The following is a 20,933-nucleotide window of genomic DNA, read 5'->3' as shown; positions in this document are numbered from 1 at the left end:
CCAATAATAATATTTTCGTTGATCGTTATATCTGTAACAAAAGCAAAACAGGTCATTCCCGCGTCTGGCGCGTCTCCAGAATCCTCCCACCGCCAAACACCTCATCTCTCCACATTCTCATGGGCTGCGAGCCCCTCCACTTGAATTAATGCTGAAGAACCCTTAATCCTTCTAATTAAACCTGAACACGCCATCCACCATGGCCTCTGGCCAACCTTTCGCGTCGCGCTCTTACGCCGGCACGAAACTGCCAGAACGCTCCATCAACACGAACGCCATGCCGTTCAGCGCCTCATCATTCTCACGGCATCGCGGTCTGGGAAATGCAAACCAAGAATTCAATGGGCCCGATGGCCAAAAGCAGATGCAACAGTCTGCGCCCGCGCCCACAACAAACGCCCAGTCCCATGGCCCAGCGCAGGACGCGAATCCGCTGAGCAGACTCACCGAAGAGCAGAGGGAAGAGATCAACGAAGCTGTAAGGGATACCCCAACCCATCTATCTATGACACTATTCTGCACAATTACTACACCCTAATGCGATCCCCCTCTCTCTCTCCCTCTAAATGGGAGGGAAAAAAAGAAAACGCGCCTCCCCAAAACCCCCCATCCAAAAGCAAACCCCCAGCTAACCAAACCCCTTCCAAAAGTTCACCCTCTTCGACCTCGACCGCGACCGACACCTCGACTACCATGAGCTCCGCGTCGCCTTCCGCGCTCTCGGCTTCACCCTCAGTAAACAAGAGCTAATCTCCTTGCTAACGACCTACGGCGTGCCCCGTCCACAAGTGCAACAACAACAACAAGCCGCCGGCAACCAGCACGGACAACCCCAACCGCAAGCCTCAAATAAGGGCCCCGTGTCGAACCCACAGCACCCGTCGAACCTGCTCATGCCTCTCTCGTCATTCCAGGCCGTCACGGCGCTGAAGATCCTGGAGCGGGACCCGCGCGACGAGATCCTGCGTGCGTTCGAGCTGTTCGATGAGGGTGCAAAGGGATTTATTGATCTTGAGGATTTGAGACGTGTTGCTAGGGAGTTGGGGGAGACTGGGCTTGAGGAGGATGAACTTAGGGCTATGATTGAGGAATTTGATCTTGAGGGTGTCGGTGGTGTTACTCGGGAGGCATTTGTTGGCATTTGTTGGCAATAAGTATCTGGATGAGGAGGGATTTCTTGGTTGCCTTGCTGGGGCTTAGATACTTTGGTTGGATGGTTACGATCTGCCAAAGACTCGACTAAGGGCTGTTGATTGTTTGTGCATGGGGTTTTCCTTGGTGTTGGGATTTCAGTACTTTTCATGTTGTTGTTTTACTCATGTGCTTATTGGGAGTAAGTGCCTCTTTTTTCTTTGTGTTTATTTTGGGTTAAAATCGCACTTCAAATGGATGTTCATTCCTCTATACGATATCTAAATCTACATGCTGTGATTCCCATACTTGTACTCTGATATTATGATATAGCCCAAAGGGCGTCGACGTATATATTACATGAAGAATGCTACAAAGCCCAAAAAGACTAGCCACAAGAAAGGATGCACAAAAATCCAGATCGCGGATGATATGTTACTATAAGGACCGATGTACGTTATAACCAACTATCGGCGATGACGCCGATACCCAAATTCTCCGGGCCGCAAGTTCCAGAAGGAACGAATGCAAAAAAAGATAAGGTTCAATAGAATCCATAAACTAGAATAAAACAAGAAGCAAAGGGGCGATCATGAGTATCGTGGCGGGGCACCCAGGGGAGGCACATTCTGATATCCGGCATTCGGGTATCCATGCCAGTGCTCCATAGGCCGGTGATTAGGCTGCGGCCCATTATAGCGGCGATATGTACCAGGGGGAATAGCCTTGCGGGCCTTACGCAGCTGTGAACTGCGCTTGCAGCGACTATAGATGCAGAAGAAGATAATGAGTAGCAGCAGCGTACCGCCACCAACACACACGCCGATGACCAGCTTCTCGTGCTGGCGGATCCAGCCCAGGGCCGAGCCCCCCTTACACTGGCCTGCGTTGCAGCGGCCGCCGGCATCGCAGGGTGTACCGTCGAGGTAGTTCTGGTTCATGTTGTAGCACTCCGTGGTACCGAATGTGTGGGGGAGTGAGGCTGTGCCGCAGAGGAGATTGCAGGATGAATAACCTGTGTTTTCGCAGGCCCAGGAGTCGTTGGTGTTAACCATGGAGCCTAGCACTGTGCGGCACTGGTAGTTGCGGCTGGTGCATTGGCCGCTAGCGCAGGTGAGTTCCTGGCCATCGTCGCCGCAGGTTGCACCGTCATCTTTGTATTTGTTTGCGGGACAGGAGCTCGAGTTTCCGCTGCAGGTCTCGGCGATGTCGCATTCTCCGGTGCTGGCGCGGCAGATGGTACTGGCGGAGGCGAACTGACATTGGGCGCAGCAGCTGTCGTTGGAGTCATCGCAGACAGCACTATCTTTGAATTTGCAGGTCTTTGCGTCACAGCAAGAGTTGCCGGCGCAGCTTTCTTCGTCGCCGCAGTCGCACTCCTCGTCGCCTTCGACGATGCCGTTGCCACATTGGCTGCCGCTGATGGTGACGACGCCGCGGTTGTCGGATAGACACGATGACTTGATGCTGTTTTTGCCAATGGCAGAGCAGATGTTACCGATGGTACAGTCCGAAAACTTGGTCATAGTGTTCTGAGCATATGGATTCATGATGTATTTCGCACCGGCATCGCAGGTCGACGAACTCATCGGGCAGCATTGGGATGAGGCATCTAACTTGTCCTTGCAGCCGGATTCCTCGCAGTCGTGCACGGCTCCAAAGGTGTGACCAGTCTCGTGGGCAAACACCTGCCAGGAAGAACCAGCATTGCGAACTACGACGTTGGCACCAGCCACTGAGTTGGCTCCGGAGGTAACCAGTTCGGAGGAACATAGACTACCCATCCATGAAACTCCAACCTCGCTGCCTGTTGGGCAGTTTGTCATCAGAGTCCAGTAGGCATTGCCATCTGAGCTGCTTGCGCGCCACTTGGAGAATTCATTCAGCCGCCAAGTCACATTTCCACCGTCGCAATCCACGTTCCATGGGGTAGCAGTGGAGCCGGTGCTGGCGCAGCCTGTCTCGGAGATTGTAAGGTTGCGTAAACCAATGGATATATTGAAAGATTCCTCATAGAGATTTGAAGCCGTGTTGACCATGTTGATGATCCAGTCCTTGGCCGCTTCACGGGGGGTGGAGTTGGTAGCCATGAAGGATTCGGTGAATTCACAATCGGTTGCAATTCCGATCAAGGCGACTTTTTTCGTCTTAGGACATCCACTGGAATCCCCGATGGTCGTTTTCAGATTCACACCGCCAGTGTTACCCGCGACACCGCCAACATCTGACGACTGTCGCTTGCCCAATCCAAACATCGAGTTCAACGAGGTGACACCCCACCGACCTTCTGCTTCGTCCATGTCATACCCGAAGATCGAACTGGCCAGATCAGCATTGTACCCAAGCTGATCTGCGCTGCAACCTTCAGAGCCCTCGGATCCAGAAAGCGACCGCTTCTTGAGCTCAAGGTGCGTATAAAGAGACATATCGGAGTCACGGTAAACGATCATGGATTCCCCATTTCTGGGTTCGACGGCGGCATCCATCGGGCGCTTCTTGTCGAGGTAGGTCGATTGCAGCTCGATGTGGTGCTTGTCACCATTGACACTGAAAGCACCTTCAAAAAGAGGCTCTAGGCCATCCCTTTTCACGGTGATTCTTGCCCAGCCGACGGGCGTCCATCTCCCCTGGCCGGATCCTACCAAGGCGCGACCTTGGAAGACTTTGTGTTCCTGTCGATTGATCGGTTCCGAACGTGTTATTGTCCCGTCGATACCCACATATTGCACGTAAGCGTCGTCAGCCAAGATATCATGATTGGGCTCAAGTTCTAGCTTTATGCGCGTGCCGTCTTGGTGTAAGTCGAAGGTGATATCAAATTGTGAGAGATGGTCTATTTGATGTGAAGGAGTACGAATGATGGCATTATCGACGGGCGTCACCTGTCGAATGGCCTCTGAGGCTTGTGATCGTGCTACAAATCGTTAGCCGCTAGGCAACGGGGCTAGGCAACGGGGCCAGACAACGGGCTGGGCAACAGGAGCTGAAAGTGGGGGGAAATTTACCTTGTGTTTGTTGAAAGAGCGATGAAAGTGCACCGATTAAGGGCAAGACATTAGAAAACCTCATCGCAGAATCCAAATCTCAGGGTTCTTCCCCAGGTTCCTTTTTAGGGGAATAGAGTTTGGCCCTGAGTGGCAAAGGGGGATTTCACGGGTCCACCTGGTTCAGGGGTCAAGTAAAAAGAAGATATAGAAAGAGAGAATGAGAACGAAAGACTAGAAAAGCAGAAAACGGAGAAAGGTAGGAAAGAAGAATCAGATAATCTGGACTCAGCCGTATCTCCAGGGTTCCATGCCAAGGGCTTAGGAATCCTAAAGGGCCAGGGCTTGGCGGTGGACTGAAACAATTCCATAATGTAAAATAATGTACATTATTTCAATACATTTGGGGAAAATGGCTGTTTTGGGTGGAGATAGTTATTTATATTGCTTGGCATAGACCATATGTAACCCCAAAACTCGAGATTGTGAACTCTCACTGAAATAGTCGTGAATATCGAAGCGCCAGGGGTGTTTTTTCATTTTATTCCGGCCGCGTAAGTCAGGGCCAAGCCACTTGATAATAACCTATCAAAAACTTCCAATGCTTGGCATCCAAGGCTGCCGAATAATGGATCCCCTTAGTTCTCATGATATATCTGATGTGCCAACTGAGCAAATTGTGGGATCGACCCCCCGCATATAGGGCAGTCCATACACCCCAAGGGTTCATCGTCATCCCACCCATCCTCCGACTCTATCTCTCGGGAATCTCCGGGCAACACAGATGACTCGGGTTCCTGTACAGTCCAATCCTTGAGTACTGTCTCCTGCTGTCGAAACATCTTCCCAATATCACGTCCACTGTTTTGCTTCTGATCTCCCGCGCTCTCCACCATATTGGTTACCGCAACGTTCAACAAACTGAGGTTCCACCCAGCCTTTTCGGGATGTAATTTGCGAAACATGGAGAAAACACTTTCCCGGACCAGCCGCTCAGCCAATGCATCGATATGCTCATCCAAGTTGAAGATAAAGGGAGGTAGGGGTGCCGAGCGAGAGATGCGGTTGGAATTGTACGCACGCCCGGCACCCAAGTCTGGCGGAAGTCTGGGGCGGGTCGATAACCGCAGAGTGCGAGGATGAGCACGCCACCTCCCTTGGGGAGCGGTGTCATCACTCATGTCAAGCAGGTCGGTTCTAACGCGGCGAATCAGACTTTGCGACAACACTACTAGCTCTCGTCGTACACTGTCGAGCGTATCTAATCGGCCATATGAATCCTCGATGCTGATTTGGGTGGGCACATCGCGACCCTCGAGCACCTCGGAATTATCTACACCATGGAGAATGCTCCACATGCGCATCCCGATCCCTTTCACCGAGCCTGGCCCGCCAAGGATTCTGTCCAGTAAAGGTGGGCCCATACCAGGAAACTGGCGGACATCTTTGACTGTGATCGTCTCGTCGATCCCCTCTTGTCCTGTGATATGGGATTTCAATTTCTGGGAAATTCGAGATCCAATTCCAGGAATCTTTCGGATTTCGTGATCGTCCAGGAACTGGAACACGTTGCTGGTATTATTTTCGGCTGTATATGGCGGCAGAAGAGTCGTTTGGCCATTAGGCTTGTGAACATTACCGACCAATTTTGCCAGCAATTTGGAGGTTGAAATCCCGCCTGTAGCCGTGAAGCCTATTTGATGCTCCAACTTACTCCGTATGTGACCCTGTAAATGAGAGGCAACGAGCAACCGCATTTCCAACGAAGACACATCTTTCTGAGCGACGGAGGCTGCCTCCATTGCGGGGAAGGTCGATCCCTGGAAGCGAGTGGCATCGTAGGAAAACCCAACGGTCGGGTCCTTTCGATTAAGATAGAAATACGAATTCGCCAAGTCATGTTGGTTTAACACGCCGGTGTTGTAGTCAATCATTTCCGTGACGTCGAGAAAGAGCTCATCAAAGCCTAGCTTTTCGACACGGCCGCCCCAGATAAGCGAGCGAACCAGCAGATAAAGATTCTTGGAGGCATCTCGGAACTTGGTCAAATCTTCACCTAGGACTATTACCACCTCGGGACAGATACGCTTGGCATCTTTGATGAGTTGCAACTTATGCAGACCTCGCCGACGGGCTTCGTAGTTGCAGGTTACCACAATCTGCTTTTGCTGAACTGCCAAGGGAAGCGACCTCAATTCGGGATTCTCAGCCTCAAAGACTGAGGCATAGAAACAGTCATAATCCTGGATATGGTTAGTCAAAGCAAGGCAGTAGGTCAAAGTGGGGGGAGTCACCAAGTGGAGGATGATTCGACTGTCGTTCCGCACCAGTAGTACAGCCATGAGCCCTGAACTAATACAGACGTGTCCATGCGATTTGATTTTTTGGATGCCTGGAGCTGAAAACCGCCCTGGAAGAACCGAAGGCTTGGAACCTTCCAAGGTTGGAACGCATTTGTGGCTGGTGCGTGTGGCGTCTGTGGCGTAGCATTTTCAGGCTTGCACATTTCTGCCTGCCCAGGTCTTTCAGTGTAGTCCTAATTCCATGGAGTATATTGAGTACTCCGTTCTCCATACGGAGCAGGTAGTATTCTATTGGCTCTGATATGTTCCTTTCAAAGCAAGGCAGCTACAAGCTATTTCGAAATTTATTGGTCACAAAGCAAGTATATCTCCCAAAGCTGCTACCTCCCCTCCCTTGTAGACATCTCCCCGAAGAGACTGATGGACCTTTTAAGGTTCCCTGGCATAAAAGTGGAAAATGCCGGATAAAAAGGTCGACGCTATTGGGTGGAGCCGATGTCACCTTTGACGTGCTTGCGTCACGTGTGATACCGTCTTAGATGGCTTTGATCAAACACATATATGTAAGTATGTAATAGACAAAGATGTAAACAAAGGATAAGACACAATTAAAGGACTCCCTATCATTTCAACCTTGTAGATTTCTCCGAACCATTTTTAGGTCTTCGCCACCAAACCCGTGTGTATAGATGTAGATCGGAGACCCACGGGCCCTGTTCTTTTTATAGAAGCACATTTTTTCTCTCTTCTGATCCTGAGCCTGACTCCTGAGCCTGATTTGGTTCAAGAATATATATTAAAACACTCTACAGAGTAAATACGAAATACGGAGTAGAAGATTGCATACGCCTAGGATTAAATTAGAAAAGATAGAAAATAGTCTGGATGGTGGCGTCGATAGTTACGCATCCACATGAGTCTGGAAACTGTGGAAAATCTCTGCTTCTAATCTGTGTACTCTGTAACTAGAGTCTTTATATAACTATTGTCACTGTAAAGTTAATCTCTTAATCTTGTGACATGCATCTTTCATCACACCCAAGCGCCAACCTCCTCTATTCTTAGTTCAACCCCGCTAAACACATTTCCTCTTTTTTTTTTTCTTCTTTGATACGTTCTTGATTCCTCTGATCCTTCTGGTAGATCTTCTGGTTTCTACTTTTCAATATGTCGTGTCTGTCGCCAGATGCCACGACCACAATAACTTCCCGACCAAAACTCACCCTCCAAACCACCGCTCTCCCTCGCACATTCGGCTCTTCAACCACCGGCCTATCCTTTTCTTTCGCCGCGGCACCAGCTGCATCCCCCACCATACGAAATACCTTCAAGAACGCCTACGAGGTCACATCCCCATCATCCGCAACCTCCCCCCCCAAATCTACCCGCTACAAACCATCCTCCCCTTACATCCACCCAAACAATAACATCTTCAACCACCGAAGCCCCTACCAACTCCCCATCGGAGTGCGCAGCATTCTACGCAACTCCCCACTAGAACCCGCAACCCGCCGACAATCTGGCACCATATCAGCGGGCGGAAATGGCCCCAACGGTGCAGCCTCCCGCCGCGTTTTCTTCCCAGCAAAGAAACAAGTCAGCTACCGGTACCCACTAGAAGAGGAAATCCGAACAGAACGCTATACCGCACAACACCTCGATCTCGTAACGGAGGAGGCAGTGCAAAACGAGGCAGACACCAAAACCCCACCTGAGACATGCCCCGCCCCCAATCCCGAAGGCGAGGGCGAAAAAGAGGACACAGATTCCAGCCCATCAACATCAGAGACAAGTGCCTCGGGCGATGATACTGCCGATGAAGGTGTGCGTGGGTCTTCGCTCTCCAAGACGGAACGCAAGAAACGGCGCACAATGCGGATAGAGCGTCAGGTCCGGGCGGTGGCTTTGCTAGATGGCTTTGAGGCTGATGGCTCGTCTACGCCGCAGACTCCCCGGCACGGTGCTAAGCGACGCAGGGAATGGAAATGGACTCTGGGGCCTATCGATAAGGCCTTGAACAACGGCCCCGAGAATGTCTCATTGTTGCACTCGGCTCAGGTTTCCTTTGGGTCGGAGCCTCTTCGGGTACCCACCGATTTTACATCCGGTCATTAATTATGCAATGTTCATGGTTTCATGGCTGATGTCTTTTTTTTCGCTACTTCTTTTTTTTTTTTGTCTGCATAATAATGGCGATGCATATATTACTCACGAATCATGTATAGAGGCGCTGTTTGGTTTTATCTGGTGGCTATGGGCACATCTGCCCTCCTTGTTTTCTCTTCTATGGCTGCTGTTTTAGCATACATATCTTTATGCATGATGTCCATTTGATGTATATGTACTTTTTTCTAATCTCATAAAGCACCGCAAAACAATACAGCGAGTGACTGGCAAATTTCACGAATACAATTATCTTTTCAACGTTATAACGGCCTTGGAGGTTTCTTCGTGATCACAATACAAGTGGATTGTCTGCTTGTTCTAGACGACTCATTCCGGATTAAATTCGGAACTAAACTATTATCAAATTAGATGGAAAATAATAGTATATCTGCATGTTCACATATCCTACTTCGTCCATTCAGAACTTCTTGAATTTATCATGGTAACGCTGAACAACCAAAGATTTTGGTAGCCAGCGGCAGGAGCCTTAGTGAGATGCCCTTCCACTGGCTTAGAAAACCCGGATTATTGACGAAATGAGGCCACTGGACGCCCCGAAATAAAGAAGCTATACCCCGGAGAATAATGTACTACAAAAAGAACGTGGTACAGAGGGCTTCAATAAAACATATTCAAAACAACCTCCCCCCATTCCGTTTGGTATTAATATGGTCTCTCCAGTGCAGAACCCAGCGAGCTTCCTCGAGCCAATTTGCCTGACCCCTATCTGAATGATGTGATACCAACTGCCGGAAACTATCCCGACTACCCTGAGCAAGCTGCTCTCTATTCTTCCTCCCAACCGAGTGATACTCCCACATATGGCCAGTGCCAATCGATGAATATTGGCCCCATCGCTCTGCGGCAGCGTCAGAATGTGATGGGCCGGACAATCTCCCCTTCGGGTACGGGGTAAAAGACAGCGGCTCACCGGGGTCTTTATCCACCGCTCCACATCCTGTGTCTACCTTGAGCCTCAGCCACCGAATTTGTTGATCTTGGGTCTGAGGACAGTTCCCTGTGAAGTGCAGGGACCGTTCACACTGGTGCATTTGGCCCCTTGGAGTACATACGACCTCTTCTGTTCCGCATACATTATCAAGTGGAGACAAGCTAAAACCAGCCAAAGTCACAGCCTCGTGCGTTGCTTTTGGCCCCCGGGTGATTGGCGATCAGGCACGATTAGGGCTAGATTGGCTGACCCTCATTTAGTTCTCAAGTGTTTCTAACTCTGTTTACTCTTCAAATACCCCCAAAGCCCAAGTAGCCATGCTCGAGAATGGCTGGCAGCAAGTGCACACCTACGCTGACCATCTGGGTCACCGTGTGGTGCTCGAACAGTTCGTCGGGCTAGACTTCTCTCCAGACCCCGACGACCTGGTTCCCATCCAGGTCTACAGCCTTGTCTCCCTGGATGACAACCACAAACAGCTCCGGAAGTACCTGATGCAAAGTTTCTGGGACGACGAGGTCAAGCCTTTGTTCGAGGTTTATTCATACTGCCCGCCCGACCCCTTTGCCTGTATTGAGCATAACCGCCGTGAAATCGCTCGCCGCAAGCAGCAACACCGGTCAGGGGTCGAGAATCCACCCCCGCTGATTCCGCAATTCACCCGTCCTAGTAACTACTCGACTGTTGGGTTTTGTGTCCTACTACGATCGCACAGCTATCGACTGGGCTATACCGAGGACTCGGACTCGCTTGCTAAGGTGGGCGAAGGCCCGGATTTACTCTACTTCAACCGCTCGTTTTCTAGCACGCGTGGTGATGTTGACGAGACGCAGAGCTTATCTGAGTCTGAGAACGAGAATCTCTCTCCAGAGGCATTTGAGTTAGCCACCGAGCGCATTATGAACCAGATTGACATCGGTCAGATTATCATAATCGATATCTTTAATAACGCCGGTCGCCCCGGGCTGCAATACGCCTTAGATATAGACGAGGGTGAGCCTCCTAACTCGAATCTGCCATCAGAAGAGCAGATTCGCGATCAGCTAGGCCAGGAAACTTCAGTTGGCGGCTTCTCTCTTGATCCGGCATTCCAGATTTCTCAGGATGCCGACATTATAACAGTCACCAATACTCCTAAGGGAAACGTCCCTGATATGCAATACCTTATCCATGCGCTTTTTCTCAGCTCTATCCGAGACACAGCAGGGTCCCCCCTTTTAGAAAGCACAGCGCGCCTCTTCACTGCGTCAATTGTCTCCCATCTCCCAGCCAATAAAACACTCACTCTTAAATTCTTCATCCCAAAGTCCTCTTCCTGGTCAGCCATCCACTCTGCCCAAACCGAAGTTCTCGAAGTTCTCGAAGTTCAATCCCACCAAACCCAAGGAGAGGATCGAGCAGATCCCTTCCCTATCGGCGCCCTGAACACCTTCTCCGTAGGCGACGAACAATCCCCCAGCGCATACCGTACCATCCGCCAAGAACCCCAATATTTCATCACAGCACAAGAGATGTACCCCATGATCTTTCGCCTATTCGCAATTGTGCTCGATCGCGCCAAGTTTGTCTCCGAGGCCGGAGTCTACTTCTACATGGCGGACTGTGATGCATCCGGGGATCCGGACCCTTACTGGCAGGACAGTCCCGATGATACGCAGGTTTTGCGGGGCGTGGACATGAGTACGATTGCCGGACGGTTGGGGATGGCTGGTCTTGACGGGTAATTTGGTTTTATTGAATAGATGTACACTTCTTACAAAAGGTAGAGCTTTCAATAACTCGTGAAGCATATATAGGAAATGATGGATATTCACATTTTATACAGTGGATCCATACAATACAAAACGCCCGAAACAAATAGAAAACATTCATATGTCGTTAAGTCTCCGTCTCGATATCTGGCTCGCGACCAGTGAGACCACCCGCCCCGACCTTCTTCTTCATCTTCCGGAGCGCATACTTTGCCTCATTTTTGGCAAAAGCAGCATTCCGCGCAGGCTTCCACTGCATAAGACCACGCTGCTGTCGCTGCTCACTGTGTTTATTCGCCCTGTTGATCTGGCTGGTACTCATATTGGCTTGTGCCGCAGATAGCCCATTTTCAGTACCGCCACTGATTGTCGAGGGTCCATTAGACAAGGACTCGAGTTCGTCATCTGATCCCGAGGTTTCCTCGTCATGGTAATCTTCACTTTGGAAACTGGACCGATGAGAAGCGTGATCCTTGAGAGGGGGAGGGGTGTACGGGTCATTGGGAGGTTCGTCCCGGCCAGGCTCAGCGACCTTGCGTCCGATGGAATCAGTGAAGGCACGTGGGTCTTGACCAAATGCACCACTCCAGTCTTCGCCGTGGTGGTCGATCCACCGCTGACGCTCGGAGGGCGAAGCTTTTTTCAACACGTCCCGTCCGTCGATCAATGACTGCTCATGTTTCTCTTGCACTTCGGCGGGAACTTCGACATTCACGGCGCGGGAACGGACACCTTGTGACAAACACGCTTCCCAGGTCTCGAAGGTTTCTCGGGAGTCGTTGTCAACCACGAACCGCTCGTGCGATTCGTCAATGCCCGGCGAGAACTTGCATCGGAATTGTAGACGTCCTACCTCCGTCAAGTCCTCGAGTCCGGGTATTTCCTTGGCCTTCCAGTTCTCCTCGGTGACGTAATTTTGTGTCAAGCGAGCACCCATCTTTGTCGTCCAGATGGGAAGGTCGATGTCTGTTTCCTCGTTATCAACGATATGTTGAAGCCACAAAACAGCGTATGCTGCTGCGCCTCGCTTGCCCGGATTATGGAACTCGAATACAATTGGGGACCGGTATCGGTGCTTCACAGGCATGCGCAGCGAGTCACGGAAAGTCTCATCGGAGATGTCGAATTCTGCATCACTGTTATTTAAGTGACACTTGTGCCGGGTAATCTTGCCAACGCTGCCACCGGTGCGCAGCTTGATCTTAGTGTGTCGACCATAGCCCTTGGCGGTGATATTTTGTCCAGCAAATTCAAAGGTGCCAACATCCCAACCAAGCATGGAAGGTGGCAACTTGGTCTCCACATGGCGGAACAAAAGAGAAATACGGATGCGTCCAAACCCAATACCACCATCGAGGGGATACCAGCGGGTCACCTGTGAGCTAGTTTGAAGAATGTCGGACAGCTTGAGGGGAACCACACCAAGAATGGGGTCGTGCTCGCGATAGCGTTGGTCTCGGACGGTGATGGTCACGACGGCTGAGCGCCAGTCGCGGACAAATCGTTCAGTTCCTGCGTTGAAAATAGGCTTGGAGCTCACAGCCTTGGCACGAGTGCGATATACCTGAAATATGCTGTTAGTATCCGGGATTTGGAGTTGAGGGGTATGTATCTGCAAATACGTACCAGTTGATCGTTCAACATAACCTTGCAGTAACTTGTTGGAAGATCTTCACCCTGCTCCTCTGTGTTCTCACCATATGGCTTCGCCGGCTCATACTCCTTGCCCTTACGGTTCCCATCACTACCTTTAATGTTGGCAAGCTGAAGGTTGACGATCTGGTGCACCACAATGTGCACGATACCGCTGGGCCAGATTGGATCAGGTGGTGTATGCATAACGGCATCCTCTTCGTCGTTGTTGATGGTTCCCTTTTCATCTTCGAAAGTCGGATCGCCTTTTAGGTTTTTGGGAAGGTCTTTCTTCTTGCCATCGGTACGCAGCTCGGGGCGGAGTTTTGGTTTCCCGAAGTATCCAACTTCCCAATGCAGCTGACCGGGCATTTCAGTGCCCTGATCCATACCCTGAAGCTTTGACACCTGGGGATACATATGACTGGGATGCTGAAGCATCTCACGGATAGGTAGTTCGACCTTGCCGACAATGTCATCCGCTGTGTTGCGGTCAGAGTCCCAGAGCTCGATGCTCAAGTTTTCATCGGCCTTGATCAGTTCCGGTGTCACAAGAAGGGCAGCAGTCTCCTCCCAAATAGGGTTTAGGTCATCCGTAATCACACGGGTACAATACATAGGCTTGCCGTATTTTGAGAAGGACAAGTTGATGTACGGATCACTACCACCACCCTCACTTCCGCGAGTATCCTGTTTGCTCAAACCGACAGCGCGGTGAATGCGAATCCACAACACACCAAGAGCCATAGTATCTTTGTGGATGTCATCTCCTGTCAACATCATGCCAAGATCCATGGTCATTGACTTGGGGGCTGCAAACATGCCACACGCGGTACTAATAGCGGAGTTGACAAAGTTGGAGATCAAGGGTAAGTTGAGGACATTCACTCCCGTTCGGAACATTGGCATGCAGCCAGCCCTAACGTGAGGAATACCGACTAGAGTGAAAGTCACATCCTTCATGAATGGTGCTTCGGGCATCATTTGGAAGCGCATGCGGACAGTTCCGACGAGTTCGATCAGCTCCACGAACACGGGAAACGGTACACCAAACAAGCCTCGAATTCCCAGATAGAAGACCAGTTGCATGTGCATATTGCGTGCTTTTGCCGAAGTAGACTGACCAGTTGGCTTTGCGTGATAGGCAAAGGAGGCTTCCATGTTGTAATAACTCGCTCCTTCCTCAGCAGCAGCCGCTTCCTGTGGGTCCTTGTTCTTGATGTTTTCCTCGCGGATGTTTTCCTTCAAATCCTGTACATGATCGTCGGGAAGAGCCCGCATGCTCAGAATTCGTAGTGGGTTGTCGCCCTGGTCGATTTCTGCAATTCGAACATTCTCTACAACCTTGGGTGCAGAGACTTGCATGATATCTTCGATTGTGTCGGCCACAGGCGTCAACATCTCTGGGTTGACGAGTCCCCATATAATGGCGAGGAAACTGTTCATCCACTCGACGGATTCGGGAAGGAGATTGGCAGTGGCCTTGTGAGGTGTGAGTATTTCAATTCATCCACAAGATCATACGAGCGAGACTTACCATCTTGCCACGAAGCTGTTCACTGCTCCACTCCATTGCTCGACCGCTGCGAATAACTTCCTGCATCCATAACCATACGCCACTCGTGATGCATGCGGCCAAGGGAATAAGGCCCCAAAGAGATCCTCCGAACATCCGCCCCAGTACTATTATGGCAATAGGTATCCCTATGCAAAGGGCCGTGGCACGCTTTTGCAATGAATCAAGCATGGGCTGATATGAGACAGTTGGTGTGGGGTGGAACAGCACATTCGTCTTCTCTCCTCGAATCGGAACATCGGAGGTTGTGCCTTCGGCGATGGGATCGGGGGGTGCAGTGATGTCTTGCTTTTCTTTATACTCTGCAAGATCTTGATCGGCACTTGTTTGAACGTCCTGATATACATGTCAGTGATATGTCCCGATGGCCGATATTCTATACAGACAACTTACCGTGGGTTTCCCAAGATTTGCATTCGGAACTGTCAACTGCGAAGGGATTAGACTCCTTTCATAATTTGTCCAAGATCATCCCACATACCATTGGATTCGTGACAGCGTCCATAGCTGTCTCGTCTAGGTCTTCAACGCCGATGTCCTTGCCCGTGGTGGGGTCTGTCACGGTACGCATCTTGGCCTCGGAGACCTCGCGTGGCTTATGAGCGACAGCATCGCCATATTTTTGATCTTTTTGATCTGCTTGTTCTGGTTGTTTCCCCGACGCCTGTTGCGCCTTTTCATGTGCAGCCTTCTCTTTCTTGGCTCTATTTTCTTCGTCTATCCTGCGATCGCGTTCCTTCTTCTCGGCATCGATATGTTCCATAAAGTGATGGATGGTTGGAATTGGATTGTTACCACTCCAATGCTCCCCGACCCGACGGCTCTGGGGAGCGTTAGATTTCTGGCCTGTAGCCATCTTGGAGGTTGGGAAGGAAATGAGTCAGGTTAAGCTTTCTCTTCTCTTAATTTGAATTGACCGTACGTAGAAGAAGAATGTACCTTCTCATCATGAGAATCAAGGACAAAAAATTTGAAGGGAAAAATATACAAAGTAGGAATTTCATGATCGGCATGGCAGCTTCCCCAGGGCTACGTCATCGATCAGGAAATGGCTATGACGATATTACCCAGTCGTAGTCCAAGAACTCACCTATGATATATCTGTCGCATATAACTAGACATGCTAGGTACTACGTACCTATTTACATACCCTTATTACCCCACATTTGATGTCAATGGCCCCCTACGCTGCGGGTCTTGGCGTTCACAGCTCTTTATCCAGGCCAGTTGGTCTAGCTGTCCATACCACACTGAAACTGAAGTTCTTCAGTTTGAGACTTTCATTATATATTCATGCTTTGTTTCCTAAGGCTACAGGGATGAATGTCAGCTGAATGCGATACTTTACATATATGTAGTATATGATGTCATCGTAGTGAATAATCGACAAAGTACTTTATAGAGATGAATAAAGACAAAAGATGAACCACATAGGCCTGGAGCGAATAATAAGAAGCTGGAACTCGGGAGCCAGGACGCACACCTACGCCACTATGGGCGTTATCTTGGCACTAGACGCCGGAGCAGAAAATTGAAATTCAAAGCGTTCAGGCTTTCAAGTCACCTGAGCAAGACATAGGCCCAAATCCTGAAACGGTCCCATTGCAGATTTTGAGCTGCATCGTTCATTGGCCGAGCAAAATCTGACTTACGGCAATCCCCTGCCGTCGGGTAGACTGTGGGTCTGGCAGGCTTTTTTTTTTTCTCGGGACCATAGACCGCTATCTCCATATATAAGCCAAGACCTAGAAAGGAGATCCAAAGCGTGATGACTTTCCTAGATCGGCACAGCTGAGACTACTTGAACCGGTTAGTTCCCACCTGGAAGTAATTATTGATGTGCATGGTATGAATATCAAAAAATCTCGATTCACCATATGCATACAACACATTTTTTTAAAAAAAATAGAGAGATCATATTGAATATAGTAAATATGTGGTGAATGGATTTCTCTTTAGAGCTGTACAAAGCACTATAAACATTGAGGCCTGGCGTTGAAGATATTTTGAACTTCAATTCTATTTGATGTAGAATGAACCACTTCCATTATAGTCAAGTTCGGATTGGTATATAGCCCAAAATATATGAAGCATCAACATGTTCATGCCTTGAAATCTAGCCAGGGGGCCGGGCTTTTCATTCGGTACACCAACCAATAGCACCGAGCGAATTGAGCCGGCAGCCATAGCCTGCCAATCACAGCTTCGAATTCGTTTGCCAAAATAGTCCTGTTGCAAGCTATACTCCAGCCTTCAAAATCCACCGGCAGGGATATTTATTTCCCTGAGGGGCTTTTCTTCCCGAGCCATCCCCCACAAGCGTACTATCTGGTCTGTCGCAACTTTTGTGTTCTCGCTTATAACTCAACACTGACAATGACTAGCGGGCTGCGAAGTCGCAATGAGCGGGCCACTTGATCACGCTTGGCAGTCTGAACCCCATCCATCTGTCCAAGGTGAAAAGGATCCAATCACCTACGACACAGCTGCGGCTGAGAATGAAGAGGTCTCACCTTTGACCCGACCTGACTGGACGGTTTTCGGAACATGCTATCCCAGGAGCACGCCCCGGGTCATAGTGGAACAGCCAGTGAACGCCAAAGTGGCCATTCCTCGACTTGACCTTCCACTTGTAAGCAATAATGGCCGAGTTAGTCGAGCATGCCACAATTGTCGCAAACAGAAAAACAAGTGTTCTGGCCATCGACCTTCTTGCCTCCGCTGCGAGGAAGCCAATGTCCTTTGTGTCTATGTCGACAGGAAACGGGAGAGAAATGCCAGGTCTGTGATTGTCCTAGATATGGTCACCCAAAATACTTACCCCTAGCATTCAGACAACTTACAGCCATGACAACCCAACTCCAGCAATACGAATCTCTTGTCCGCGATATTTATCCCAAATTCGACATCGAGCTGGCCAAAACCGTCGACCAAGCTCTCGCAAAAGTCAGTTAAAAAAAAAAAACAAGGACTCCATCATCCAGTCGACCGAAACTAGAACTCTTGATCGGGCTGATCAGTCTAACAACCAACAGATAGCTAATATTACCCCTTCATCGCCGACCGTCGCCAAAATACCAGACGAGACAGACTCGTCAACCCCAACACTTTTCTACGCGGATCACACCCTGGAGGACTTTAACGGAGACATGTCACTGCAAGCGATTGGCTTCGTAGGAGAACATTCGGCAACCGCATGGTTATACAGGCTTAGGTGCTTGATCAGTCAGCCAATTTCCAACCCAGATGGCCAATTTGAGGAATCAGCCCGTCCATCAGTTTCGTCCTGTGGATTCTTCATGGATGATGCCGGAGTACCACCGATAGACGACCTGGATGTCTTCGCATATCCCCCACAACTGGTCGCCGATGAACTGGTGGATCGATACTTCCAAGTTGCGCACGCCTCCTTTCCCGTCGTCGGCAAAGAAATTTTTCTAAGCCAGTGTCGCTCATTTTATTCAAACTCAACAACGCATCCTGGAAACAAGTGGATGGCGTTATTGAATATGGTGTTTTCGATCGCTGCAAGGCATTCTGAGCTTTCCGGAGAACAATCCCAGCAGAATCACAGTAGCCACACGGTGTACTTTTCCCGTGCCCAGCGGTTAAGCATGGGCGAGGGTGCGCTATTGGACAATCCCAACCTGCAGCAAACTCAGGTAGAGGGGCTAATATCACTTTATTTGCTTTCCATCGGACAGCCCAATAGGTAGGTCGAATACCGCGAGCCTTTACTTGTCCACTGATGTCGGTTTAGGGCATGGAGAACATGCGGTATTGCAATTCAGTCGGCGATCGCGATGGGAATTCACCTTCGTAGCGAAAGCCCCAGCATCACACACGTGTCCAAAGAAACCAGATACAGGCTATGGTGGGCGCTGTACATGTTGGACATCCTGCTCGGTGTAATGACTGGACGCATGCCCAGAATTCAGCAGGAACACTGCACAACCCCTTTGCCGGTGCCTTACAAGGAGGAAGACTTTCGCGATGAGCATGTGATGAGGCTTATCTTGGACAATCAATCCAGAGCCCGCCTCATGGCTTCTCTACTCTCCTGCGACCCTGCGACTGAACCGAACGACCGTTTAGCCGTTTCGCTTTCTTTACAGTCCACGGCTCAACGGGACTCACCCACCCAGCAGCTGCAGGCTAACGTCTCATTATACTTACTTTATTCCATTGACTTGGCAGCCGTAATGAGACAAGCAATCGAGATCTTGTATTCTCCCGAAGCGGGACGAAAACCACGCAACGACACCGAACTGGCCATGGCATCGCTCAACAGCGCTGCTGACAACTGGTTCGCTCGGCTCCCTACGACTTATCGTTTCACCGAAACCAAAGTCGACCGAGCTTTTGTCCGTCAGCGGACAAGTTTGGCGTTTCAATACTATTCGACCAAACTTGTCATTTCACAGCCTGCCTTCCGTTCTTATACCAGCGGTGAAGACTATACCACTGGTATTGATACCCCAATGACAATGATTTGTCTCAATTCAGCAGGCCAAATGCTTGATCTCTTACCCAATGAACCAAACATCTCCTGGCTCTTGAGTTGCTCACCTTGGTGGTGTGCTCTCCATTATCTCACGCAGAGCACCGTAGTACTCATAACGCAGTTGCTCGGCCGGGATAAAATGGGTGCTAGCGAAAGAAATGAGTCAGTCGAAAGAGTCCAGAAGGCTCTGCGATGGTTGACTGAGTGTTCCACCAGGGATCCTTCTTTCAAGCGAGCTTGGACTAACTTCACTGAGCTCCTGTCGTCCCAAGGATCGGAAATTTTAAAATAAGATCTCTCGGCCATCGTGCCCCGGATCGCCCTGTCTCTCTTTGTCCCTTCTTTCTGTTTCGCTCACGTATACAACATCCATCCTTGATGTCTTTTGCGATCACCCAGCGTGTCATTCCTCTGTTTCAGATAGAACTATATATATGGGAGTTCAAAAACCAGCAAGCTAGTGTGTGACTAATTAGATAGTTGTTGCATGATGCCGTAGAGCGGGTGTAGATCTCATTTTGTGAATGGAATATCGCCGATTGGTGTATATTGACGGCAATAACCCGGGAACTCGAAACACGACCAAGGCAAAATATGAATATTATTCCTTCGAATTTTGGAAATGTGCAATAGGGAAATACACAGCCCCCAGAAGCGATTGGTTTCTAGCGTACAAGGTATATTGCCACCTGTTACCCGGAGGCCCGGGGGCCCCGGGCGTTCCAAAACGAGGCCCATATAATGAATGACGTCAACGTTCAAATGCCTATATAGAGACAAGCTAATCATGAAATGTTACCCCAAGTCTCGACTTCCCTCAAATCCGTACCCATTAGGCAGGCCAAAATGGCCCCGAAATATATCGTAAAACCCCCTTCTCTCTCTTTCTCCCATGAACCCTACTAACAAGCATAGGTAACATTTCAAGACTCGGTGCCGACTGAGCAGATCAATGTCTACATGCAACAAATCCACGAAGGAGGTGGCTCCGTCACAAACCGATTTCCGGATATGATCGCAAGGGGCTTTTCGTACGTGTCTTCTTCACACACTTGGGCACACTCTAACGATACTTCTTACTAATATACGGAGTTCGTAGAGCATACATAACAGACCCAGTCCTCAATATGATTCAGTCAGACCCGTCTGTCATTGAATATTTATCCCCCGATTCTTCTTGAACCTAGCCCTCACTCACCCTCTACGATACCTGTATAGTTTAGCATATCATCTTCCCTTTCACTGCACATATCTCGCATAATGACATGATTTATAGCCAACTGATTATGGTGTTTACGTATTTAGTGTCTTTAAACAAACATACATTAACAAGGGGTGAAGTTACAATGCCATTCTATTGACTTAGTGGGGACCTACGGGGTCAATCATATATCATTATGCCGCATAGGGCTAGCTTAAGGAGTGTGAAATAGGGTAGTAATCTGACATACCCGGGCTATTAGTCGACTTCACACTTACACAGACAACCTCACACAAGTCCTTTCACTCTGGTACAGTTCATCTCCTCGGAGTTTCGAACCGTGACATGGGGTTGAACGCATAGAAAAACAGTGGGTGGGATGTTAAAGTGGGCTGCGGGGGTATTCAATATGTAGTGCCATTCGATGAGCGTCCTAAATAAGGACCTCCATGTTTATCAGAGTTCCAAGTACAATTGGTGTGAACCTTTCGCCCCGGATTTATCATCCTTAGTCAAAGAATCCCATTTCCGATGGAGGGAAAGTCAATTAGGAAAGAAAAGAATTGGATTAATAAGAGGCCAATCAAAGTGGCGTTGTTGCTTGTCAGATCAAGATATCTATCCAAAGCAGGACCATTCAAGGTACATCGAAAGAATCCAAGAATACTCCATATACAACCAAAAAGAGATAAGTCGCAACACCAAAATAAAGACAAGAACACAGGGCTGGCAT

At 49.5% G+C, this 20,933-nt stretch overlaps 6 protein-coding genes across 6 annotated transcripts; 4 read left to right on the top strand and 2 right to left on the bottom strand.

The window, feature by feature from the left end:
• Positions 1–199: 199 nt before the first annotated feature.
• cdc31 (putative cell division control protein Cdc31) lies at positions 200–1,154 on the top strand (the record flags this gene model as incomplete). Its single annotated transcript, XM_057229819.1, has 2 exons — positions 200–478; positions 651–1,154. 2 exons carry the CDS (start codon positions 200–202, stop codon positions 1,152–1,154), a joined length of 783 nt encoding a protein of 260 aa, XP_057084909.1.
• Positions 1,155–1,721: 567 nt separating this feature from the next.
• Positions 1,722–6,589, bottom strand: admB (uncharacterized protein; the record flags this gene model as incomplete). Its single annotated transcript, XM_057229818.1, has 2 exons — positions 1,722–4,045; positions 4,831–6,589. Coding segments are annotated over 2 exons (4,083 nt in total), but the record flags the coding sequence as incomplete, so codon positions are not given.
• A 996-nt stretch (positions 6,590–7,585) lies between these two features.
• N7447_005555 (uncharacterized protein) lies at positions 7,586–8,533 on the top strand (the record flags this gene model as incomplete). The annotated part of the gene is made up of 1 exon (XM_057229817.1): positions 7,586–8,533. The coding sequence occupies one exon, from the start codon at positions 7,586–7,588 to the stop codon at positions 8,531–8,533; it is 948 nt and encodes a 315-aa protein (XP_057084907.1).
• Positions 8,534–9,853: 1,320 nt separating this feature from the next.
• N7447_005554 (uncharacterized protein) lies at positions 9,854–11,260 on the top strand (the record flags this gene model as incomplete). The annotated part of the gene is made up of 1 exon (XM_057229816.1): positions 9,854–11,260. One exon carries the CDS (start codon positions 9,854–9,856, stop codon positions 11,258–11,260), a length of 1,407 nt encoding a protein of 468 aa, XP_057084906.1.
• Positions 11,261–11,414: 154 nt separating this feature from the next.
• On the bottom strand, positions 11,415–15,351 carry N7447_005553 (C2 domain protein; the record flags this gene model as incomplete). The annotated part of the gene is made up of 5 exons (XM_057229815.1): positions 11,415–12,851; positions 12,914–14,401; positions 14,457–14,831; positions 14,889–14,924; positions 14,977–15,351. 5 exons carry the CDS (start codon positions 15,349–15,351, stop codon positions 11,415–11,417), a joined length of 3,711 nt encoding a protein of 1,236 aa, XP_057084905.1.
• A 1,545-nt stretch (positions 15,352–16,896) lies between these two features.
• N7447_005552 (uncharacterized protein) lies at positions 16,897–19,291 on the top strand (the record flags this gene model as incomplete). The annotated part of the gene is made up of 4 exons (XM_057229814.1): positions 16,897–17,276; positions 17,330–17,441; positions 17,531–18,207; positions 18,256–19,291. The coding sequence occupies 4 exons, from the start codon at positions 16,897–16,899 to the stop codon at positions 19,289–19,291; spliced, it is 2,205 nt and encodes a 734-aa protein (XP_057084904.1).
• Positions 19,292–20,933: the final 1,642 nt, after the last annotated feature.

Source organism: Penicillium robsamsonii, assembly GCF_028829455.1.
Source record: "Penicillium robsamsonii strain IBT 29466 chromosome Unknown utg000003l_segment0_segment0, whole genome shotgun sequence".
Taxonomy (NCBI): Eukaryota; Fungi; Ascomycota; class Eurotiomycetes; order Eurotiales; family Aspergillaceae; genus Penicillium; species Penicillium robsamsonii.
The sequence above is the reverse complement of the archived record's forward strand: the minus strand, read 5'-3'. Positions and strand labels throughout refer to the sequence as shown.